This window comes from Rhinolophus ferrumequinum, chromosome 7 (assembly GCF_004115265.2).
Source record: "Rhinolophus ferrumequinum isolate MPI-CBG mRhiFer1 chromosome 7, mRhiFer1_v1.p, whole genome shotgun sequence".
Classification (NCBI taxonomy): Eukaryota; Metazoa; Chordata; class Mammalia; order Chiroptera; family Rhinolophidae; genus Rhinolophus; species Rhinolophus ferrumequinum.
Window position 1 is genome coordinate 21,088,034 of NC_046290.1, and position 26,510 is coordinate 21,114,543.

A 26,510-nucleotide genomic window follows, 5' to 3' on the forward strand; every position below is an offset into this window, starting at 1 on the left:
CTCCTCCACCACCACCACCACCACCACCAACAACAACAACAAAAAACCAAAAAAACAAACAAAACCCTTCCCATTTGTTTCAAGTACAATGTTTGTTAGTAAAGAAATCTGATTAAACCAATTTAAGTGGTGGCCAACAAGTACAATGTTTGTTAGTAAAGAAATCTGATTAAACCAATTTAAGTGGTGGCCAATAATCCTATGACACTTAGCAAAATATGTACATTTTAAAATGAGAATCCTTGTTTTTTTTAGTGAGTTTCTTGTTGGTAACTTTTTTTTTCTTTAGAGGGTATCATTAGATTTTAATTTGAAAAAGGAATTTTATTTTTAGTTACGTCAGCCTAGGAGGAGAAAAACATTTCTTTTTTTTTTTAATTTAAATATATTTTATTCAAGTCAGTATAAACCAAATAAGTGCTATTATTTCAACAAAAGTCAATATAAACATTTTTAACAAGCAATCTCACTTGTTTTGTACCCCGGCGTTGGAATCTGGTGTGTGTTTTGCGCTTACAGGACATCTCCATTCAGAGTAGCCGCGTGTCTAGTGCCCAGAAGGCACGTGGCTAGTGGCTGCCACTTTGGATAGAACATGTCCAGAGTTAAATGCCTTGTCCTAAAGCATTTCCCAGATTCTGGATCTTTTCTGATTGTATCCGTGGAATGTGTGTCCTGTGTTCCTCTCGTCTCCAGTTGTCCTACAAATTGGTGTTTAACTCGTATTGGTATCTTTTAAAGACGGAACTGAAAAATAAAATGACAACGGCTGCACGACAAAGATGGTTTTAGAGGAAATACCATGGTAGACCATTCAGCCTTGCCTGCTTAAGATGTCTGTCCTTGGCCAGTGCTTTCCCTTCAACTTACTCTAAGTTATGTTTCCTAAAAATTCTCAAGTTCGTTCACAGTGAACTGTGGATAGGGATGGGTCCGAGCTGTTCCTATCTGTGAGAGGTTGGCAATTGTAAAGTTCAGGTCGTAAACATTACAGGCTTTGCTGGCCAAACAGTGTCTCTGGTAACTGCTCACTTGCCTTTGTAGCTCACCAGCAGCCATAGGCACTAAGTGAACTAATGGGCGTGACTGTGTTCTAATGAAACTTCACAAAAGCTGGTGTTGGACCAGGTTTGGCCCCCGGGCGGCAGTTTGCCAGCCCCTGCTGGAGGTGATCATGTGTGAGCCTGGGACAGCCTTTTAGTCCTGCTTCCCGTGTGGCCTCCTCAGAGCACATCTCAGCTTTCCAGATTCCTCCAGAAGTACATGCCCTTCGAAATATCTATCAGCACATCAGCATGAACCCCACACCACTTCTGGAAAAGAAGGGATTCGGAGTACAGCTCCTGTTGATCTGGAAAAGGCAGCAGATCAGACTTGGACCACAACATCTTCCACTTGACCAGTCACTCTTCTAAAACCCGCCTGAATGGTATACCCAGTTAAAACAATCCCTTTCTGTTACAATAAGCCATGGAATCATGTAAAACTTCCGCTAAAACATTTGTATAGAATAAAAAAGGCCCTGCAAGAATCTGGCGTGTTTATTGTTACTGCTGAATGGCATTGGACTCAGCTGCTGTTAGGCCACCTCTGACAATTCATCCCTTATTTTCTTTCCTGCCAATCCTTCTGTTTACTTCTTAGGTCTCTTTTACATGCCTTTTTGATAGCCCTCCCCCCTCTACTTTTTGTATATTTTGAGATTTTCCTACACACTCACACAGAAGATTTTATCATTCTGGGTTTTAGGGTGGGGTGTAGCCTCGTCCTGCTCCCATAGATATGTCCAATGTGAACAGGCAGCCAGCTCCTGCTGAGAAATGACCCAAGGGTCTGCCTTTAGTTGCCAGCCCACAAACCCAAAGAACTCCAGACCCCACAGTTTTCTCACCCACTGGGTCATGGGAACATGGCAAGGGTGAGAGATTCCTGCTTCGTAGAGAATGTCTGTGCTTGCCTCAGTTTGAAATCAATACCAAGGAGGGACACGTGCAGATTGTCCTTCTTGCCATTCGCATCTCCTGTTATTTTTGAATGACTGAGGGTCACTTGAGGACAATGACCTCTCCTTGGGGAGGTGACACAAATTCACCACAGGTGGCGCAAACGTGGGGCAATGACTGATGACATTCTTACGTTCTTAAAGGGACCCAGAGCGCTGTTTAATTTGTATGCATAGATATCATCCAAATCACCAACAAAGTGGGCTCAAATGGTATGGGAATGATAAATGGGAGGACGCCGGAAATGGGCTGAGAGAGAACAAGGACAGAATTATTTCTTTCGCGGAGCCACAGCCTGAGTGCCTCTGTCGACATCAGCTGCCGCCTTTCCCCCAGCAGCCTCTGGTGCTCTGCGTGTACCAGGGCACACTGGGACTTGGCAAGTTTCCCTTTTCAGTTTTACTGTTGTCCTCTTCAGTCCTGAGGTCCTGTCTGTGTTGGAAAGCAGTAAGTTGAGTGTAGCGGTAGATTTGTGTTTAAATTTCTGCAGTCAGCTCACAGGTTTCTTGCTACTTTGGGGCTGATTGATGGTTGTTCTGGTTCCCTTTTTCTGAATGGTTATTCATTCCCAGCCCTGGCCTCTCTGATGGCCATCTGGTTCTCCTTTGGTCACTCCAACATCTGCCCCAGAGATTTGGAAAACGAGCTTCCTTTGGCAGCCTAAAAATAATCTTAGTGTGACTGGAGCATGAAAGGGAAATCGTCAGTCTCCACTGTCCTGTAGATACCGACCAGGGGAGAAAGCCAACAAAGAAAGCTTCCTCAAGATCTGGAGCTAGATGACTTATGTCACATCTGCAGTTTTTTTTTTCCCCCACATGCTGGGAACTGTAAAAACATGGCATGAACTGGGTGCAACCAGTCCTGCAATTTTCCTTGGGATTAGACATGCTTGCACAATGGAAATGGTTAGAGATAAAAGCCACCCTTTGCATGGTTTGTTTGTAAGGCTTCAACAGTTAGCTGAGCAAGACAGATGATGTCGGTAGTTCAACATTGTATTAGTCACAGTGTATTCACAGAGATCTCATAAATGCTTTGGACAGCAGTTATAGGACATTTCTAAGTACCAGACTTTTAACATGGACCAGAGGGGCCTGTCTCATAGACAATGATGGTTTGCTCCCCAACCCCAGAAAACTAAACTTTGCCAGAAGCTAAAACTCAGTCCCTGTGCTGTTTCTCATCCAAAGTTATTTCTAGCCTCATTGTCCAGTGCAACTTTTCAGAGGTTCTGCATTGAGATAAAAAATGTCAACATAACTATATTCAAATAATTAAAATGCCAATCCATTCAAATCCCCTCGCAAGTTATAATCCAAAGATGTTAAAATCTAAAGTAATTAACATCCAAACTTAAATTTCCTTGACCTTTTGAGTTAAAAACCAAAGCACTTCATATCCCCCTTCAATCTCTCATATTTCTTATTTTGCTCCATCTTAACTAAGGAGATTCTTATATTAGGTGCTAGGTACAGGTAGTGCTTTTCAGCATTTGCAGCCTGGGATATTTTCCACTAGAGCAAATATGTCTCTTTCAGCTCCAAGAAAGTTGAATTTGTTCAACAGCAAGTTTCTTGTGTGCTTTACTTTTTAGTGAAATGTAAATGAACAAAGAGTAAAGGGACTCCCAATGGTATCAAAACATTGGCTGCACACCCTTGACATTTAGAAAAGAGAGCCAATCCCTAGCCCCTGGACAGTAGTCCCAGGCAAAATTTTGTTCCCAGCACCTTATTTAATTTTGCCAAAGACCATGTCAAGAACTGTAAAAAGTCTGACATTTTACACTACAGATTCATGGATGCTGGCAGAAGACATGAGATTCCTAGGTCAGAGACAAATGACTTTGTTACCCACGGCACAGCATTTTTTTGGCTTTCTCCAATCCCAGTTTAAGATTCAGTCCCAGTTTAGAGCTTTATGTTTGCATAATTTCCCCTTGCCCCCCACAAGTCCTTTGGGAGCGGTGCAGAGGGGCTCAGGCACGTACACACACAGGGGTTTCTATCACAACTGGGGAACCCAGAGCAAAAGCAGCCTGAATCACTCATGATGGGCTAGAAGCAAACCTGACTGCTCTTCGCTCCAGAGAGGGACATTATACTGGACATTACACAAATCTGCCCCTTTCTCCTGAGTCACTGTCTCTAATGTTCAAGGCTGTTCACTCTACAACATCCTCTAAGGATGGATAATCCAGAGTAAAAACAGCCTCTGTCCGTTTACAAGATACACAGAAATGGGAGAGACCCAGAAATTCAGGAGAAACGTCTGTCTACAGGCTATAGCAGAGACTCCGTAACATCAAGTAAAGGAGGGCTGATGATGAAAATATTCTTGGTTTGTCTTAAAGATGCCAGTCAGCCTGTAGCAGTTGTTTGGAGTCCATGACCGTGAACTTAACTCACAGGAAACTTCCCAGTCTGGGTGGCAGAATTAATCTGGTCCTACGTAAAGTGCTTTCTGTTTATATTCAAGAGCCTCTTAGTTTGCATTTACACTTTAAGATAAAAGTATAGGGTGCCCTGATGTACTGCATTGGGTGTGGATTGCAGCTCTGACAGAGCTTCCACATTCTCAGGAGCAGGCATTTTCCATTTCCACTGCCTACTGATACAGAAATGCTTAGACTGAAAGAAGCTGCATTTGTCACCCCCATTTATTCAGCTTGAAAAACACCCTCTGCAGATTCACCAGACCTGCTGTTAATGACTCTGAAGCTTATACCCCTAATGAGCTAGTAAGTGCTAATACTTCTGCCACCTGCCTCTTGGAAAGTCATCTTTTCTCAGGTTCCAGGGGTCAAGTAGCATTTTCTGCTACATATTTTTGGGCAGTAATTGGATATGCCTCTAATGTTTTATATTTATCTCTTTTTGGGAAGGTTCCCTTGAATTTCTATTTAACCTGCTGCTTAAATGGACTCCTTTCTTCTTTCATAGCCCTGCGTGCTGAGTCTGTGTGCCTTTATTTACTTCCCCTGTTCCTTTGCTTTCTGACGCAGATATTTTTTTCTAAAATACTATTCTAGATTCTGTCATGTGGGGCCCATCGTTGTGAAAGAAATGGAATCAATGAGTCCTCTGTTTACTGTTTACTAAAATATGTTCAAATATATCTTGACCAACACCACCTCTGAGTTGGCTAATTCCACCCAGGAAATATTCTCCCATCAGACCAGCATTAAGTCCGGACCTATTATGGTCCTGTTTGGCTCCCCATTGGTATGTCTATGTTTGCTTCCTTTACAGCCCTAATTTCATACACTTTTCAGGCCATTTCAGTCAGGGCAACAAACATATCTATGTCCCTTTAAAATTTACCCAGGAATTTTTTTTTTTTCAATCTTCCTGGACTTCCTCACCTCTCACTTTTAAATCCAATCTCTCTTGGTATTGCTGTCCCAAATCCTCTTACTCATGCTCTTTATCTGCACTTTATAAATCACATCTCTCATTGTTATCGGGACTGGGATCCCTGGAGGGGAAGTTCTTGCATTCTGTTCTCTATGGTTTTGCCTCTCTCTTCCTCAGTTGGATTTAAATAGGTCCCAGTCACCTTCTCTAAGCAAGGAATAGCTAAATGTCTCCCCATTTTTGGGTGCTCACTTTAAGAGTAGTTAGACACATCTCTTTTCCTTATACATCATTCTGTCCTGGACTTCACAATCTCATCTGCCCTTCATATATGTTCACCATCATCTAAGAGCTCATCTTTTTTTCTCTATATTTGAAGCTTTTCAAAAGATAATTTTGAAAAAAAATTCAAAAGTCCAAGATCCATTGTTAAGATCTTATCTTTTTAAGGAACTCTCTCTGTTCCTCTAGCAGATCATCATGCATTCTTTATTTTCTCTCTTGCAGTGCTCCTATTCTGATTGTAAGACCAGAGTATATTCTCCAACCCTCTTTGCTGTCCTGTGCAAACCTGATTTCTAAAAACAAAGTGCTCCAGGCATATGCCTTTAAACTGCCTGCTTAGCTTTTAGGTTTGCAGTAATTTTATGGAGCTTTTTCTCATCTTCAATCCAGGAAAATGGTATATTTTCTTTGGGTCCCTATTTGTTTTGCTTTCTTCTTTAAATCTGTTGCCTTTCTGTAGGTATGAAGTTGAAATGTATATCTCTGTGGTCTATAGCTATCATCGTAGTCTGTGCAATCATCCAGAGGCACCTGAGAAGACCTGGTGGGGAGAAAGCTTGAGGGTTTTGTTTTGTTTTCCTTCTATACCCCTATGATACACATTAGGTACTCTACTTGCACTCTCACGTGCATTCTTATTAATCCTCATAATAATCCTATAAGATAATTAGAAGATAATGTTACCCCTTTAAAAATAAGTACTTTTGTTCCTTTTTTATGTAATCAAAGAACTGCCTCTGACATCGATGCTCTATTAGTATATTATGGGCACGATACATATGACTACCTATGCATATATGGTACCTGTGAATTCCATTATACTCTGCTTACACTTCATGTGCTTGTAGTTCATACAGAGAGTGGGACAGAAGTTCCCACAATTGCTGGTTAAAATACCTGTATTCTAAATAGATTGCAGCCTGATGATAACAACCCCCGTCATATTTTGGCTGGTGGGCTACGTTGGTGCAACTGGGAGCCTCATTCTCCTATTCTGCATCTCTGGACTAAGCCTCAGAGGAGGGCAGGAAGGGCTGGGGAAATTCCAGCTCAGCTCTGTGTCTCTCCTTTGGAGGCTGGTTCTGTTTGGACCAGGGCAGTGGTGAATTAAAGAGGCCAGGCCCAGTCGCCCTTCCGTAAGCCTAGGCTTTTAGGAACTCTCTGGGTGATCTGATGTACAGCAAAGCTTGTCCAGGTCATTCCTGACCCTGGGGATCTCCCTCAAAATCAGATCTTCTCCAGATACCTGTGTTAGTCAGTTTCAGCTCTTTCAGCCATTTCTGACACCACTACTACAATCTTACCTTCATGTCCATTTCCAGAGATACTCTCGGCAACTCCTGAGCCTTTGGGGGAGTTACGTGTGCAGACCGGGTTGTTTTGGGGCTTTCTCCAATTCCAGTTTAAGATTCAACTTTCTCAACTCTGATGCATTACCACACATTTGTCTGCTTACTGGTTTCCAGAATTGTGTTGCTATTGTCTTCTATTCTCTTTGTCCTTGTGGGATTATGTCTTTCATTTTCAAAATCTTTTCCCTATCATTTTAGTGTGGTTTAGAGAGGGAAATCTGCCAGCCTTTAATCAGGAGCCTATATCATGTAATTCTTAAATCAAACCCCATTTTTCAGGTGAGAAGGCTAATGCTCAAACAAGTTGACTAATGTGCCTCAGTTGCTGATAAATTGTGCGACCAGGATTTGTGCCCAGGCAGCTGGATTCTTAACCACTCTGCCCTAACATATCATTATAAAACCAGAAGCTAGATATTCTCCTTCATTGAGAGAGACTCTCATAGGTTACAAATGTGGAAAACTGTGCGAACAGAGAAGCTCTAACTTGGAAATTGGCAGATTATATTAGATTCCATTAATATAATGGCATTATTATGTAACACATGAGTCAGAAATTGCTGATGAATAATAGATTATATCAACTGTTTCTCTGAACCAAAGGCTTTCCAGAAGAACTTTTTGCACATTTCATTTTAGAACAACTAAGATGACATCATTTCCAGAACAGTTTGATTTGTTCTGTGCATCTGAAAAAAAAAAAAAAGCAAAGGGAATTTCTTAGAGTGTGGGCATTTTCAGACAATAGTCATAAGACTGAAAGAGAGGCTCATTGTAATCAAAATTGCACTTTGTATGTTGCTACTTCCTGAAATAATCTGGAACTCATGTATCCAAGCAACCTACTTCCTGTTCATTGAGTTACAAACCACCTAAAATCATGACAGACCAGTTTTCTGTAATAAGAGCAAATGGTTTTGTTTAAATTCAGGGCCCTGCGCTAACACTTTCAGGGAGGTCTGAAATAAGATTTCATTCCTGCCTTGAGCTCACCAGCCATTCCTTCTGCAACACTGAGAAATCTCTAAGTCTACTCTTACTGGTTTTGGCTACAGGCTTTCATTAGTAATGTAACATATGCCATCTTTACCGTAAGATTTCTTTGGTATAAGAAATCTTAATGGTAATTTATAGAGCATAGAAAAACAATCTCATTTCATTTTTTGGTGCATTTGGGGATTTAAAAAAAGGAAAACATTGTTCCTTAAGGCTATGGTTCTCTTCTAATCCACCTCCCTCAGATTCTGAAAAATCCAGAAGAGTTTACAGCATTGGTAGTCACACCATAAGGACTGCAGATCTGGCGTAGAGCCCTTGTAAAACTCTTCATCACTCATTTTGTACTCTTACTTTCTTCATACATAATCTATGCTAGATCCCGGATACATGTTCTAAACAAAAGGGTCTCAGTTATAAACTTAAGGGCCTCCGTTTTATTTCCTCTTCGGTCAAATGGAGATAATATTATTTACCTTGGGACATATGTTTGTTGTAAAAATTAAGTTGGAAAAAAATTGAGGTGCCTGGACTATACAGTACAGTACAGTATTGATCATCCAAAATATTAATTTAAAAGGCATCTTGAGATGGAGTGGGAGAAAATATCCTGGTAATACATGAAGCTGGAAAACAGGAGTCACACAGCCTAGCTTGCAAAGAGTTGAGAAACCTTGGGCAGGCCACTTTCCTTTTGGGTTACTCCTATGAGTGCTTATGTCATCTCCAAAATTTCTGATTGTTTGCAAACCTGGGGCTAGAAACATAGATGGGAGAATGGAAAAAGGAAACCTCTTAAGTCCAGAAACAGTAGTCTGGGATGGTTTTCTTCCCTTGACATGAGTTTCTCAAACAGGTTTTCTGATGGCTTGGGCCTTGGCCACAGTATAATAAGCCGCCCACTTAATGGGCACCAGGGAAGGTACTCACTTGCAAACCCGAGGAATACCTTCCTCTGTAGGCTGATAGCCTGGGTCAGGTGGTGTAACCAGAAAGAACCCGGAACTTAACTCGGTTTCCCGTAATTGCTGTTTACAGTCCGGAGACAGGTTCTTTCCATAGTTTTTAAGCCAAGCAAAGGAGAGGCCCTGAGGCTGCTCTTTGGATTATTTCTATTTGCATGTCACCTTCTGTGCCCTGGCATGTCTCCAGGAGGGTTCTCTTGCACTGTGTATGAATTAACGTCACCATTTGGGGTTCGGAAAGGCATCCCCCTAGAGAATCTCTGAAGTCATCTTCAGGATTCCGTTCTTGCCTTTATTTCATAATTTAAGCCTGGAGACCTGCCAGTCCCTGACATTGTAATAGGAATCCACCAAATTTATCTTAGTTTTATATATCAGGATTAATTTGTTTTCCCAAAGCTCCTTCCTCAGTTTTCCTGTATCTCATTTCTCAGACCTTTTTTTTTTTCTTCCTGTTTCTCATCCAGAAAGATATTTGAACTTGAGGATGAAGGGGAATCTTCCAAATCTTACATATTACATATAAGATTTATATATAAACGATTACCTCTTAGAAGGGGAGGTTACCTGAAAGATTACTCTTACTGCTTAATTTATAGATTTTCATATACTGAACTTAATATACCATGTACAATTTTTATAATCTGTTAAAAATCCAGGGGGTTTCTTACATTATAATTACATGACTTTCCAATCACTGCTAAGTGTTAAAGGATGTCTTCTGTGTCTTTTTAATGTACATTTATGTTCCTTCACATGGATCTTATCTATTTTAATTAATATAACTTTATTTCCTCCAGAACCTCAAAGAAAAATAAAATTTTAAATGGGAAGGCTCATTGTTTGATGTGTCTCATAAGTTTTGAACATGTAAATTTACCCCCCAAATTTTTTATAAGCAGTCTCCTCTCTAATAAACACAGTTTTTTGGTTTGGGGTTTTTTGGGTTTTTCTTAAGCATGTTTGGCTTTTCTCAGATAGAGAACCCAATGGACCTTGGGATCATTCTTTCTGTATCACCTCTGGGGATCTGGCAGTGTAGACGAACAGCTTACAGAGGTCGGGGCTGACTTTACATGAAAGCCTCCAGGTAGCCTGGGCAATGCTTGATTCTGGGAGATGTTTATTCAGTACTCCGGAGTGTAGCACATGGAATATGTGGTCGACCCGAGGGGTGTGGTTATTTGGCTGCCAGAAAAGCAAGGTCTTACCATATTTTAAGAACCTTAGAATTGAGTTCAAATTTCTGGTTTAATTTTTGTTGCAGTTTGCGCTGTAGGAAAAAGCACTAGCCCACAAGTCAAGAGACCTGTGCTGCAGGTGTGGCTTTGTGACCACATAGGTGACCTCGTCCAACAAGTTTCCTCAAGAAATGAAAAAAACCTATAAACTTGGAAACCTCCCTGGTTCTGTGCGGCAAGGGGCAAGCTGAGGAGGCACTTGCCAGCATGAGGCTGCATGGTTCCATCCGCAGGGCTGTGCTTTGACCCTTATTTCTCATGCGACACCGGATCCCTGTTCCTTGAGCCTCCAGATAACTTCTCGGAGGGGATTGCAGGCCAGCCTCTCCCATCAGCTCTGTGTTCTCTGCATTTCAGATCCCTGGGACAGATGAGCCCCAAGATTCGTGTAGCTCCGAGGATTGCAAAGGGAACCTGGAAAGTCCCAAACAGGGCAGCAGTAAAATGAAGCTCAAAAGTCGCCTCTCAGGTACGTGGAACTCTGCCTGATACAACCTGTCTGAAAATGAGCTTCCAGCCTTAGGAGTGGGAAGGCAAAGACATTAGCAGGATGAGCTTTTTTTCCCTTAAAACCTCAAAACTATTTTTTCTTTAGATAGTGCATGCCCCGGGCATAAAACTGCTTTCAGCCTGGCTACCCACGTGAATATTTTTATTTGAGTCATAATGCTGTGAATGTCAACATCTCTGTTTGTGTCTGCCGAAATTTAAATTTCCTGGCTCATTTACTTTCATAGAACTTCAGGTAACCCTTTCACTGTGGAATATTCCTGATGGCCTATCTTCCCAGCAAACATACCTCTTGCCCAAGCCCTTGGGCCACAGAATAAGGGGTAAAGAGCTATTTATTTAATATCAAATCTGCATTTCAATTAAGCCTGGGATGGGGGGTGGGGTGGGATGGGATGAGTTGCACCTTTGAAGCAAATAGATTTGACATGTCCTGGGCATATCCTTGTAGCAGCTGGCCTGTGCCCTGTGAGAGAAGGTTAGTGTTGAAAGCAGAGGTTATGTGCTGGAACCCAGTGACTTCTGTGGATCCTAGGCACTTTTGCCTTGACGGGCTCTTTCCTGTAATAAAAAAATACTGAAAATTATGTTTTATGGCTGCCTTGGTATAAAAATACAAGCTGGATTCATTATTAGTTATTCATTACTATTATGGGTTGTTTTGTTTTGTTTTTCTTCTGAATTTAACAGAAATTAAAACATTTTTGTAGGCCCCTAAAAGTGGCATAGGCCCTCAACAGTGTGTCTGTGGCATGATGGAGAAGCCAGCCCTGGCAAGCCCTCCATGAAACACATCTGGAAAAGGAAGAGTCTGAAGCTTGGCAGAACCAAGTTTACTGCTCAGCTCTTGAGTTGCCTGATGAACCTTGGGCTGGTTATTTAACACTCCTGAACTTCCAACTCCCTCACCTAAGAAAAGGGAGCTAATAATCCTGACTTTGAAAGGTTGAGCAGATTTTTTAAAATAATAATAATAAAATCACAAAAAAATCAGCTAGCACAAAGCTAGCACAAAATGTTAACCTCCAAAAAAATATCAGTTTCCTCTTCCTGCCACCCAGATCAGTGGAAAGAGGCAGTGTCTATGCCTGTCAACCAACGGCATCTCCCTCCCGCACTGCCTCTACTTAGTTATTCTCAGGTAAGGTGGCAGGTGTAGGACCATAAAATATATCAATTTTTGTGATTTTTTTTAAACCTGAGTAACAAAATGGATGACTGTGTATTTGTAACTCAGAATAATTAGGCAGCATATATCTGAGCAGATGTTAGAAAGTGGGTTTATGGCAAGAGCAGTGTGATGACCAGAACCTACGTGATGGGAGAGACGTTGTACCGAAAGTCCTCTGTGGAGAGAAAGACCAGGTCCCCTTAAGCCTGAAGAACAACTGAGAGAAACACATTTAAATCCTGCATGTGTTTGGGACCAGAAGTCACAGGGGCCTATAGGAGATCTTTCAGTTCAGCTGTGTTGGCAGAGTTGATCAATACCTTATATTACAAATGGTTCCTAGGGGAGGGCCACAAAGCTCTGGGGAAATATGAGGGACCTTTGAAACCAGTGCAGTCATATTCCTTATTTTATGGATGAGACGGGAGAAGCTAAGGGAATCCCAAAGGTCACACTCATTCAGTGCCAGCAAAAAGATCTGCCTCCCAGACAGAGTTCTTACCCTCCCCTCGATTTCCTGAGGATCTTGAGAAGAATCCTGTTCTCTAGTCTAGGGCTTAATAGATATAGATGTGGAGGGCCGGGGAGGGGGGTATAGCTAAGGACCTCCCAGTTCCATGACTCTTGCTCTGTTTGTACTAATTTAGAATGTGCAGCACACTCAGCTGAATAGTAAATCCAGGGTTGGCTCCTGTTTACCATACATGGATGCCGCCCTCTCTTCCTGTATCCTTCCCGGACACCCAGGGCGGTGAAAAGGAAATGCAGAATAGTGAGAAAAGCACATGCATGAAGTCAGGTAGAACTGTGCTCACTTCCCAGCTCTGCCACTACTGTCTGTGTGTCCTGGGACAAATGACTTGACTTCTCTGGGTCTTTGTTTCTTCATTTGGTCTGCAAATCAGTGTGAGTGCCTTCGAAGTGCCAGGCCTTGTTGAAAGATGGAGTTGAGAGAATGCACACGGCACTGCCACTCCGAAGTGTGGTAGCAGTAGGCCCTCGCCGTGTGGTGGCGGCCATTCGCCACTCCGAAGTGTGGTGGCAGTAGGCCCTCGCCATGTGGTAGCGGCCATTCGCCACTCCGAAGTGTGGTGGCAGTAGGCCCTCGCCGTGTGGTGGCGGCCATTCGCCACTCCGAAGTATGGTGGCAGTAGGCCCTCGCCGTGTGGTGGCGGCCATTCGCCACTCCGAAGTGTGGTGGCAGTAGGCCCTCGCCGTGTGGTAGTGGCCATTCTCATCGCCATTGTTGTCATTAACATCACCTCATCCTTGTCATTTTTATTTCATTGTTCTCTCCTCTTTTCCTCTCAGGAGGGGAAGTGCTTCAGTGGGTTCAGACAGGAAAACTCTCAAGAACTTGTAGATCATGATAAGGCACGCATGAACGATACAGAGACTGGAAGTGTCTCTGGGTTGTGGCATTTGGGAGACATTCAGAGGATGCAAGATCAAGGAGGGCCAGTACCGTGGCAGGATTTGGTAGGACAGAAGGGGAGGAAAAGAGTGGTCTAGACTTGGGGCAAAATGCACGAGAAATACTTAGGGACAATCAGGGGGAAATTTGGCTAGAGAAGTTTTGGGCAACTGTTTTTCCTCCTCATCTATCTGAAAGATCCAATAATCCAGCAGTAACCACTATTCAGTCCAGCAGAGCTCGTCGGAGAGATTAGGAGAAAGGAGACACTTGGGGTGGGAGGGGATGCTGCCGGCAAAGTTGTGTGAAACGTCAAGTAATATTTATATGCTCCCCAGTTTTGGAAAGGATGTAGGTGGAGGACAGATCCTCTCCTTTGAGAATCAACAGGCTATAGCAATGAATTCATGTAGCCGGGGAGTGGGAGATAAGACTGGAAAAGCAATTGGGAGACCTGTTAAAGGGGCTTAAGGAATTGGGTCTACATTCAGTGCTGTGAAATATGTTCAGTCTAACGACATTTGAATACAGAAGAGTTTAATGGTATCAGTTCTTAATTTGTCCCGTAAACTTGGATATTTATTTCATATTTTCTTAAAGTGAGTCACTCTGGTATTCACATATCAGTATATTATCTACAGACACTACCGTATGTGGTTTCTCTTCTGTTGATGGCAAGTGCCTCGCTGTCAGCTCAAAAGGAATTTTCTTCTAATAAATCTTTTTCAGATGAGTAAGCATGCCAAAATAGATTAATCTGGTCATGAATTATTAAGGAGGTTCTGTAAAGAGGTCCCAGCTATTTCTACTATGATTTTTGCGCAGCCTGGCTCCAAAGTGACTAATGCGATTTCATGGAACATTTTTTCTGAAATTCTAACCTGAGTTTTCATTACTTCATGCCTTCTTTTTTTGCCAGCAGGGTTCCCTTTTAATTTTGGTATTTTTGATTTATCCTTGTTAATGCCGTAGGCTTGTGATCTTTTTAAATGGAAATTTTTCTTTGACTGCAAAGGAATTTCAGGTGTTTGAAAACCTGAATCACAAAGTTAATATTTAGCTTTTGAAAAACTAAGCCTTTAGTGATGTCCATTTCAATATAACTGTATCAGCTTTTCATCACTATTAAAAACTCAATAATATATTATTTTTCAAAGAGTACAGAATCACCTTGTTTTATTCCACAAAAAGCTTCCTGAGGAATTTTTAGGTAAATTGAAATTTTAGGTCATCAAATGAAACATTACATGGGCTAGGAGAACTTGATTTTCCAAAGAATCTGTGTGAGTGTATAGCTATATACACAGACAAACATATATATGTGTGTATATATATATATATATATATATATATATAAAATGTAAACATTGTAATGTGATTATAGCTACTATATCAATGTAACTAAGCCATCATTTAAGATTATAATCTCTTATCTTATTTTAAAATATCATATAACATAAAGGAGTTATTGATAAGGATGTCTTTAAAAATTGTTGCTATAAAAGTTTCTTTAACAGGGCAGAAAAGTACACTAACCATAAAGGGAAAAAAAAATTATATATTGTACTACATTAAATTCATGAACATTTTCTCCTCAAAAAATACCATTAAGAGAGTGAAAAAGCAAGTCACAGACATGGAGAAGATATTTTCAATACATAGCCCATTATTTATCCAAATATCCAAAATATATTAACCATAAAAAAATTAAAATCCTATCAATCAACAACAAAAAGACAGAAGCCCAATAAAAGAAAGAGCAAAAGCCTCGAACAGGCACTTTACAACTTAAGAACAACAGACAATGAATATTTAAAAAGGAGATCAATCTCACTAGTCATCAATGAAATGTAAATTGAAAACCACAATGAAATGCCATCCTATATTCACCAGAGTGGCTAAAATTAAAACGACTGACATTGCCAAGTGTGACACAGATGTGGAAAAACTCATACACGCTGGTGATACAGTGTCAGTAAAGGTGCACGTATGCCTGTCGCCCAGCTACTTCACTCCTAGATCTGTATCTAAAAGACAGGATCTGTACGAGGACGTGCCATGACAGCGTATTCTCGATCAGACGTCAGCACACTGCCTGTCGCTTTTGGCTGTATTTGTGTGGCCCATGAGCTAGAAATGTTTTCTATCATTTTAGTTGGTTGTAAAAACCCTTTTTTAAAGAATATCCAACAGAGACCATTTGTGGCCCATAAAGCCTAAAACATCGACTAGCCTTTACAAAAAAAGAGTTTGCTCACCCTTGTTCTAGATCTAAAACTGAACACAAATCAAATGTCCAATCAGCAATAGAATAGGTAAATAAATTGTGGTAGGTTTATACAATGAAATAGTATACAGAAATGGGATGAACAAACTATTGGCAGACAACAACATGTGGAATTTCACCAACAAATGCTAGGAATGAGGAGCCAGATACCAAAAAAGTGCATATTGTGCATGTTCATTTATATGAAGTTTGACAAAAGGCAAAAGTATCCATGATGTTAGAAGTCGGGATAATGGTTACCCAGGGTGAGGGTTGGTTAGTGGCACAAAAAGGGCTTTTGGGTTCTGGCAAGATTCTATTTTTTGGTTTGGGTGTTGGTTATTGGTACATTCACTTTGTGGAACTGTACATTGGTACATTCACTTTGTGCAATTTCATGGAACTGTACACTTATGATGTCTACACACATTTCTGTAAGTTGTTATACTTCAATAAAAGGTATATTTAAAAAGTCATTTCTACCCGTGAAAAAAAGCATCTGCCCCACCCGTGGAACTGTACCAACCACAAAGTGATAGTCCTTCATCACTAGAAAAGTGATCCCTGAGGGCATTCTCACTGTTGTGTATTGCCTTGTCAATAAGCTGCCAGAGGCTATATCTTACGTGGAGACGTATACTTACGTTGCCCTTATCCAGTCTGGTCCTTTCAAAAACTGACACTTTCTTCATAGTCTGGCATTAATGACTACAACACACACCTGGTTTATGCAGAGCTTGGTGGCAGAACATGGTGAGCTGGGTGCTTTGAAAGATTGGACACCAGAGCTTCTGAAAACCATGAATGTGGGTATAAATGCAACAGGTTTATGCCTATGTATGCTCTTAACATTCTTTATGTCCCGTATCAAGCCATATTTTTTCCCTGCTTTTTCAAGGGGGTGTACACCGTCTAGAGTCTGTTGAAGAATATAATGAGCTGATGGTGCGAAATGGGGATCCCCGGGCCAGGATGTTGGAGGTCTCCCGAGATGGCCGAAAGCACTCTCTTCCCCAACTGCTGGACTCTTCGGGAGCAGCACAGGTAGTCCAGTCCCCTGGAGACTCTTGCTTTTTTATATAGTCAGAGTTGACCAGTCATGGAGGGAAGCGCATGTTTCCACCCCAGGTCTCTAGGCTTTGGTTCTTTCAAAGACCAGCAAGATCTTCCATATTCTGAAGAATTGCCCATCTATGTGGGCCAGGAGTATCTGGGACTAGAGATACAGTACAACGTGAGGTCTGTCCAGGAGGCTGGAAGGCAATTGGCCTAATATTTGAAAACAGTAGAGTAAAAGAATCCCGTGTTGGATCTCGACATCTTGATCTCCTTCCTCCTGTGTGTTTTGGAACCGAGAGCCGTTTTTAACTGCCAGGAAACAATGGCGCCTCACGGTCTGTGGTGAACCACCATCACTTACTTAGTGGGTGCATCGGGTGTCAGTTTAACAACTAGGTGGATGGATGCTGGGTGGTGTGAGAGAGGGAGGGAGTGTATGCACCTCTGCTATGCCTGGGATCCTACCTATTACACAGTAATGACTTAAATAACCAGGGTCCGGGGAGGCTGCAGAGAGGGTGAGTGGGTGGTGATGCTAATATTCCAGGGCCTGTCCCCATAAATGCTCGGGGCTCCATAACCCTGGAGAGGGGCTCCTCCTCAATTACATCATCCTCAACCCAGTTGAAACTGGATATATGTCTCACAACCAAGTTGGAGGCCGGCTCAGTCTCTGGGGAACTTGTGGAGTGTTCTTTGAGTCCTGGTACCATCAGCAAGAGGACTCAAGAGGACCACTGGCATCTTGCCCCAGGTCTATCATGAAGCAGAGATGGAGGTGAGGAGGGTGTAGCTAACGACACCCGGAAATATGCGGAGACTCAGATATCATAGAGCTCTAAAGGATGTAGTCACCTGGGTCGGGCCCTCACTTTGAATGTGGTGCACCCGTTTTACAGATAGGACAACTGAATCTTAAAGAGGTGAAGTATTTTGCTCAAAGAGATATGCCAGAATCACTGTGAAGAGAGTTTTATCTGACCGGTAAAATGAAAAGTGCCTACATTTCAGAGGGAGTTGCTGATCAAGCTGTTTTGTGTTGAATCCACCCAAAGGCAACTTGATTTAGGGCACTGAGAGAAAGCAGAGCAAAAAACTTGTGTGGGACCTGGTGAAAACTCCTCCAGACTGAAGACAAGTCCGTGGCCTGCTCAGAATGATCCAGTTGGATCAACAGAGTCAGATCAAAAAGTTGTAGGAAAGCCACATTGTTTGGCTGCTTTAGTTAGTGTGGAAAATGAGAGAGGGTTTGCTGCCATCACAGCCGAGGATGTCTAGCACTAAGGTAGTGATTTCTTAACTGACGTGCTGAGGAAACCCAACCGTAGTTATAGCCTGACTAGAAATATCTATTTCTAGCTGGAAACCAGGAGGCACAGACTAGTGAAGATAGGAGACAAAATACTTTTCTTTTCTCTTCAAATTGTCCTTTCTCTGTCTTCTTATTTTCTGCCCTTTTCTTTTTTTTAATTTTTTTTTTTTTAATTGTGGAACAGTGTGTTTTCCCAGGACCCATCAGCTCCAAGTCAAGTCGTTCTTTTTTTTCAATCTAGTTGTGGAGGGCGCAGCTCAGCTCCAAGTCAAGTCATTATTTTCAGTCTAGTTGTGGAATCGTTTTCAATCTAGTTGTGGAGGGTGCAGGTCAGCTCCAAGTCAAGTCGTTGTTTTTTTGAATCTAGTTGTGGAGGGCGCAGCTCACTGGCCCATGTGGGAATCGAACTGGCGACCTGATTGTTATGAGCATTGCGGCACTGCACTCTAACCAACTGAGCCAATCAGCCACCCTGCCCTTTTCTTTTTTTTAGCCCTCAGGATTCACCTTTCTTTTTTCTTGTTCTCTCTCCCTCCACTAAAAAGTATTATCGAGAATGAAACTATCCAATAAAACTATCTGCAATGATGGAAATGTTTTATATACATACTGCCCAATATGGTACCTACATGTGTCTACTGAGCACGTGAAAAGTGGCTAGTGAGACTGACAGCTGTATTTTTTATTTTAATTCATCTTAATTTCAATATTGACATCCACAGGTAGCTAGTGGCTGCCACATTGGACAGCACAGGTCTAGAAAGTGCAGTGGGACTGCTGAAACTCTTCGAAAGAACAGTGAAGCAGGCAAGCCTCTGGGTCCCATTGGTCCCAAAAGGAAGAGGGAATGAGGAGGTGCTGGAGACTGGTGATCAGAGAAAGAGTTTCCCTTACGAGTCCACACATGAACCTCAGTATTCAAGAGTTGAAAACCCATGGGCTATGTCTGGCTGTTTCCATGGTGGCTTCAGTAAAAGGGCAGTAACCTTGCCAAGTCAACATCATTTTTTTTTTTTTTAATTGAATCAGAGTCTGGGAGGCCCACATAGCTGGCAGATATTTTGTAAAACCGCAAAATATAATTGTTGTAAGCTGCCAGGAATATAAAAATATCATTAGCAGACATTTCATTTCTGCCTTTGAATGTAGAATACACTAGTTAAAGATAAACACTATTTCTTTTTCTTTTTTTTCTTTTTTTTCTTTTTTTTTCTTTTAATTGGGGAACAGTGTGTTTTTCTAGGACCCATCAGCTCCAGGTCAAGACATTGTTTTCAATCTAGTTGCAGAGGGCACAGCTCACTGGCCCATGTGGGAATCGAACCAGTGACCTTGGTGTTATGAGCACTGCACTCTAACCACTGAGCAAACTGGACACCCCAAACACTATTTCTGATGTCTCTTTTCTCATATTAAACATGAAGTGATTTTTTTTTTTTTGCTTATACTGGAATATCTGTCATTTAAGAAATGTATTACTCTCAGAAGAATAGCAAGGAGCTAGATTAGAAGTACTTTAGCAATAGATTCACTTAATCTCTTGTTTATGTTATAAATAGTGCACCCTGCTTACACATATGTATATTGTGGGTGATGGACAGGGAAGAGATCGAGATTTGCGCTGCTGCATGCCAGGAAGGGAAAGTGTGGCTTACGGGAAAATATTTTATTATCCAAATGTGAAGGAGTAGAACTGAAGCTGCTGCAGTTTCTCAGTGGGATGTTTTATACAGAATAACAGTTATCTGGGTTTGTGGCTTGGATTTTGTAAGAAACACCGGCTTACTAAGTTTTTGAGTAAATGAATTAAGCTTAAAATGGCAAGATACTTTTTAACCATGATAGTGAACTTGGGATGGGGGCAGGAGGTGACTTCCAAGGGATAACCTGAACCCTGACCCCAGGGTAGTCATTCTACATCTCTGAGCTCTCTGAGTTTCTGATTCCCGGCTCCATTCCAGAAAGCAAGAAGCAGGATCCATGGAGTAGGGATCGAGGAAAGAAACGTCAGGTGTTTGCTGTTCTTCATGTGGAAGAAAAAGGCATGGCAATCTATTGCAGGAGGGGCTATTCCTCCAATGTTATTTATAATAAATTTTCTTTAAGCCACTGGACCAGAGAGAAATGCTGTGTAACCCAAAAGACAACTGAGGTTTTCAAAATCTGAATATACTTCTATGCCAGAGGCCACAGAAGGATAAATGAGACTCTCTGTGACCTTGCCGTGTGCTGACTTGTAGGAATACCACATCGTGAAGAAGTCCACCCGCTCCCTAAGCACCACGCAGGTGGAATCTCCTTGGAGACTCATTCGGCCATCGGTCATCTCTATCATCGGGCTGTACAAAGAAAAAGGCAAGGTGAGCTCTTTTCTGCCAACAGTTTTGCCCTCCAAGTGAATGTTAGCATATTATTTAACTACTTTTTATTATTGTTGTTTTTATATGAAATAAAAAGTAAAACCTTTAAAGAGGAATAGATTAAGTGGCATTTGTATGGATTTGAGTGGATTCCTTGGCATCCTTTCCTGTGGACCCCCGAGTGAGATGATCACACCCTTTTTGCCCTTATGACATTAGAAGTCACCAATACCTGACAGGGCATAATCACAGGTGCAGTGAATGCCCCGACTTTTACCACTATTGAGAGAAAAGCAGACTCTGCAGTTTTGGAGAATACTCCCAGTTTTCTTTTTGAATGAATTTCATGGTATTTCCATTATCATAAAGCAAATGATATATATAACTTGCTATTATACAAATATCAAAATCTCTATTTTGATATTACACAAAATGGAAACACTGAAACAAAAGAATAAAATCAATATGGCACCTGAATTGTGTGAAACGACTCTCATGAGCTATCAGTCGATCCATGTGAAATTGCCATTATTGGGGATTAAAGATCGTCAAATATTGGCAGTTTCATTTGTGTCAACCTAAAACTTTCTCCCTTTAATATAATGCATAGCTAGCGCAATGCAAACAGATCTGAAGAGGGTAATGGAGAAGGGAACACGAACTCGAATTTACAGCTAGTTACCGTAACTCTGAGACTGGTTGGGGAGGACACCTCAGTTAAATACTCCAATGGGAAGGACGCCCTCAGTTACATACTGAAATGGGGAAAGGTGCCCTCAGTTAAATACCACGATGACAACCTGGACGCCTGCTTTGTGTTTAGGGCCTTGGCTTTAGCATTGCTGGAGGTCGAGACTGCATTCGAGGACAGATGGGGATTTTTGTCAAGACCATTTTCCCAAATGGATCAGCTGCAGAGGATGGAAGACTTAAAGAAGGTAGGAGAAAGCCTCTTGGTAGCCCTCAGGGGTGGTGAGCTTTGACTCCCTGGGAATCTGCCCCTTTGCAAGATGTGAAATGAATATTACAGCAGCTGGGGCTGTAGGCTTGGGAGTCGAGTAAACCTGGGCTGATTCCAACATTTACCACATTTTGACCTTGGACAATTGACGTAATCTGAGCTTCATTTTCCTCAGTTGTAAACGTGGAGTATTAATACCTACCTTGAAGAGTTATTGTGAGGATTTAATTAGATATTGCGTGAAAAGTGGCTGGGTATTTTTACTTGGGTCTTTAAATGTCTATCTTGTCCCCTTTGATCATGCTCCTTGCCTTGAAAATTCCTGAGATTTTGTGGTCCCTTCTTGCCTCTGGGCTGGAGTCCATACACATCTTTTCCCCATACCACCTACCATTTTGACATGCATAAGCAAGTGCTTTTCCCCCCAGCTTTATGAGATGTAATTAACATACAACACTGTGTAAATTTTAAGGTCTGCAACCTGATGATTTGATATATGTACATATTGTGAAGTGATCGCCACAATAAGGTTAGCTAACACCTCCATCACCTCACATAATGACCTGTTTTGTGTGTGTGGTGAAAACATTTAAGATCTGTTCTCTTTGCAGTTTTCAAGTATGTAACACAGTATTGTTAACTATATAGTCGCCATGCTGTATATTAGATCCCAGAACTTACTCATGAATTCGAATTTTTTTCCCTTTTTATTGATATACTTCCTTCATAAAATGATTAAATCACAGTATTTCTAGTTGCCTTCAAAAATGCTATGACTGTTCAGTTCATTTGGCCCAAACTGTAGGTCCTATTGTATTAAACTGGCTTTTTTTTCAGTAGGGTGAATTGGAGTCTCTCCTTTTTTATCTTTTTTTTATATGCAGGCTTTATCAAAGCCTGTATGCTAATGATAAGACATGACCAGCCTTAATATTTTAATGGCAGAATATTTATTTCTCTCTCTCAGAGGAAGGGTTAACTCCCAGGTGGTATTTGTGTCTACTTTCAGAACAACGTAAAATTCTAGCAGAGCATTTTTATAGTAGCTGTGCCATGTGTTCACTTGGTTGATATTCATCCTGCAATGATGGTAGAATGGAGCAAAATGGCAGGAAAAAATTAATAGGTTAATAGCATTTGATTCTTCCTAATACTTTTTTTCATCTCTATTCATTTACAATAAATACAAGTCATTGGACTGGATTTTTCAACCTGTTGAATATCTGTCTTTGTAAAATATTGTACAAAGATGTTTAAGAGGGGCGGCCGGATGGGTCAGCGGGCTCTCAACAAGGTTGCCGGTTTAATTCCCATATGGGATGGTGGGCTGTGCCCCCTGCAACTAAAAATTGAAAATGGCGACTGGACTTGGAGCTGAGCTGTGCCCTCCACAACCAGATTGAAGGACAATGACTTGGAGCTGATGGGCCCTGGAGAAACACATTGTTCCCCAATATTCCCCAATTTAAAAAAAAAATGTTTAGGAATATAAGCAATCATTTTAGTGTTTCCATTGTTTTCCCGTGTGGAAACAAACCAAAAACCTCACCTAGTTGAGTAATTGGTAATGCCAGATGATTTTTAAGCAGATTCTTTTACTTATTTTACAACTTCAGTTAATTGCATTAAAGAAAAGGCACATAACAAATGCATAGGGAATTGCTACATTTTTAAACTCACATACAGGATTCCTTGAATCAAATGCACAGTGAGCTCCTGGGATTGGCTGTCCATGAGAGGGGGTAATGTGAGTTCTAGGTAAGGGAAGTCCCTCTTCTCTCCTGCACTTCTGTTCATCTGTTCTTCTCTCAGGGGACCCTTTGTAGTGTTTTTGATGAACTGTTATTTTAAAAAACAGACCATGTTACAAGAGTACAAACTAGAAACAAGCTCTAACAAGTCAACAGGATGTCCAAGTTCTTTTATATTCCCAGCAGACACTACCAACAGCTTGAAAAATGACCTGACTACACCTTTTTGATGTTGAAGATGAGTCCAGGGTGTAGGGGGAAGGGGGAGTACCGCATGCACAATTTGAGATTAGCCTCCAATAATCTCTCAGATAGAAATATATAGTAATTTGCCAGCTTAATGACTGAGAATCTGGAACAGCATCAATAAGATCAGGCATCTAGACTATTTCTGGAGGTGGGGCTGCCATTCTTAAATAATATCTCACAAGTTTTTTGTCTCTGTTATTGAAACCATTTTCCACACTCTGTGATGATTTTCCAGCTTATCTTTCTGCAAATATAGGAGTGGCTTCTCACATGTTGTGTGTGTTCATGCTTCATTGCCAGTGAGTTTAAGTTTTTAAACAAAGGCTATGAGGAAAGACTTGGGACTCGGTTTTTACAGTTTGATCTCTAAATGTAGGACATCTGTTATCAAACTTGGCAACGGCTAAAGAATAAGATGGTGATGCTTTCCATAGTTGTTGTAATTAAAGATAGAAATACAGAATTACTGCAAAAGAATATCCATTGTCATCGATTGTCCCATTTTGCAACATTCCTGGGAGCTAGGCTAATGAAAGTGAATTGGAACAATAAAACACTTTATAGAGTTGTAAATCAGGGACCACGAGGTAGCCTATTCTATCTAGTACAGACTGAGCAGTTAGATTCCAGTAAATTCAAGCTTGACATTAATGTGATTCTCCTATTTGGTCTCTAGGGGATGAAATCCTAGATGTAAATGGAATACCGATAAAGGGCTTGACGTTTCAAGAAGCCATTCATACCTTTAAGGTAACAGCGTTCTTATTGATCTCCCTTATCTCCTTATGCTTTTCTTCCTTCATTTCCTTCTGGTTTGGGTTTGGTGATTTTTCTTTTTCACCCTTTGACATAGGGACAGTCTGCATGTTTTAACCCTACTTTCTTCTTATTTCCTCAGCAAATCCGGAGTGGATTATTTGTCTTAACGGTACGCACCAAGTTACTGAGCCCAAGCCTCACACCGTGCTCAACACCCACACACATGAGCAGATCCAGCTCCCCGAACTTCAACGCCAGTGGGGGAACGTCAGCAGTAGGCTCAGATGAAAGCATTTCTTCATCCCTGGGTCGGAAGGCCCCTGGGCCCAAGGACAGAATTGTCATGGAAGTGACACTCAACAAAGGTGATACGCCAGCTATTCCTCACTTTCGTTGCATTCTCTCAATTGACAACTTGTTTTCTGTTCTTATGTTACCTTTTTATGCTTTTTTTCTATGAATTGTTCCTTTGGAACAATCTGCTACCAACAACACATGATATTTTCTAAATGGACAGTGGGATCAAAAGTAGAGATTTTAGTCATTCGACTAAAGGGAAGTTACCAGTAACACAAAGTCCTTTAAGCTCTCCCCAGATGAATCACTGTGTGCCAGACTCAAGTTTTTTAAAAAAAACCACTGACTAGAGGAGTAGTAGATTGGGGGAGGGGAGTTAGCACTTTGTGAGGGGTATAAATGTCTAACTATTACATTGTTTTGTGTACCTGAAACTAATAATAATAAAAAAATTAAAACAAAACTGTAATAATTATTTTAACAAATATACTTGATTTGCACATGACTTTTTTCACTTACATTAATTAATTGTTATGTGTTGCATGTATGTGTGTTATAATGGTGGTAATGCAGTGGGTATGATAGAATATGAAAATAAGTTTGGTTAGATTTTAATAATGATTCATTTTTTTATAACTTTGTTTAAGATAAATTTATTAAAAGTTTAAGGATCTAAAAAAAAAACAACCACTAACTAGCTTAATTCTAAGGCTAATGTAAAATCTTAAATAAAAAAAGATTATAGTTAAGAATACAGTTAACACCAGTAACTAAGTCCTGAGGTGATATCAAATCTTACTGCTTTTCATCTTTGTTTCCTTTTCTTCCCCACCTATTGAAGAAATATGAGGAACAATTAAATAACCAAGAGATTAGCTGCTCCAAAGAGTGGTGAAGGAAACCTAAAGTTGTGTATCCAGAATTAACTATATCACTCCAACTCTGCCTATGTCCAAAAACAGATTTGAGGGGCTGTTTAGACCAAGCAGAAAATGGACCACTGATTAATTCACAGTCCAGAGTTAACCCCTGGTTCTGCCCTGGACTCATTTCATTAACAGAATATGGCAATGCAGACAAAGAAAAGCAGGATTGACTTTCTGAGCCTGGTCAAAAAATGAATGGCTATCGGTCTGAATATACATTAATGCAGTTTCAAATCACTCATACTTCTTTTCTTTTTTTTGGTTTTGTTTTCTTTGCATGATGCCTCTTGCAGAGCCCAGAGTCGGATTAGGCATTGGTGCCTGCTGCCTAGCTCTAGAAAACAGCCCTCCAGGCATCTACATTCACAGCCTTGCCCCAGGATCAGTGGCCAAGATGGAGAGCAATCTGAGGTTTGTGGTACAGGGTTTGTGGTACAGGGTTTGTGGTTCAGGGTTATGAACCCTGATGGTACAGGGTTCTGGCGTGTTCGTGAACATGTGAATACATGCACATGTAAGATAGCTGCCCTATTACATTCCTTAGTGGGATCCTAAATCTTTTTATTATTTGCAGAAATGTAGCCAGGATTATAATTAATAGCATCTCCAAAGATGAAAAGCTAATATAAATGAATTTTGGTTGAATTGGAGAACTCTGGATCTTGGCTTTTCCTACCTATTTTGTTCTATTGGGACATAGAAGTTCTGTTTCAGAAACTTGACAAACTACAAATCCATACAGATATTGCTGATTACCTAAATATTTTCTTTCACTTTTATATTCAGTTATGTAAAATTCATAGGAGATGCTAGGAACTGCTCATAATGGTTCAGAATTACTGGATACAAGAGAGTCCTGAAATCATGCCCTTAAATGGGAGACCTTTATTAGTAATTAAGTATAATCCCTTGAACCTTTTCTGTTGTTTCATTCCTTTTTGAGTGGTGATGTCTAGATGCTTACCGCCTGAAATCAGTGTGTGTCTAATTTCTCAGTCCAGCTAGCTGGGTTGTAGCATGGGTATTCTGTTTATACAAGACATGCCTAGGTGTTCTGTTATGTAGTAGTTGCAATGGGCCTGTGCCCACCTAAACTTCACAAGAATGTACATGCATTGCACAAAGCCCTCTGTGCAAACAGTATCACCTTTCTACCCTGTAAGCTTCTAAGTCCTTGGGCAGTTGAAGAATTGTCAAAATGACATTCCTTGAGGTTGCCATTTTTGGGCCCTGTCAATAGATTATATTATGTTTTCAGTTAATCATCAGAGTGA

General features: G+C 41.0%; 1 protein-coding gene across 8 annotated transcripts in view; it reads left to right on the forward strand.

The window, feature by feature from the left end:
* The window catches only part of PDZD2 (PDZ domain containing 2), a 329,192-nt gene that overhangs the window by 270,421 nt on the left and 32,261 nt on the right, over nucleotides 1-26,510 (forward strand). For all 8 annotated transcript variants that reach the window (XM_033110376.1, XM_033110377.1, XM_033110380.1 and 5 more), the window contains 7 exons: nucleotides 10,559-10,670; nucleotides 16,461-16,606; nucleotides 20,174-20,293; nucleotides 21,117-21,231; nucleotides 23,931-24,004; nucleotides 24,153-24,378; nucleotides 25,530-25,647. In XM_033110376.1, the coding sequence (XP_032966267.1) occupies nucleotides 10,559-10,670; nucleotides 16,461-16,606; nucleotides 20,174-20,293; nucleotides 21,117-21,231; nucleotides 23,931-24,004; nucleotides 24,153-24,378; nucleotides 25,530-25,647 (911 nt within the window). The remainder of the gene's footprint in view (nucleotides 1-10,558; nucleotides 10,671-16,460; nucleotides 16,607-20,173; nucleotides 20,294-21,116; nucleotides 21,232-23,930; nucleotides 24,005-24,152; nucleotides 24,379-25,529; nucleotides 25,648-26,510) is intronic.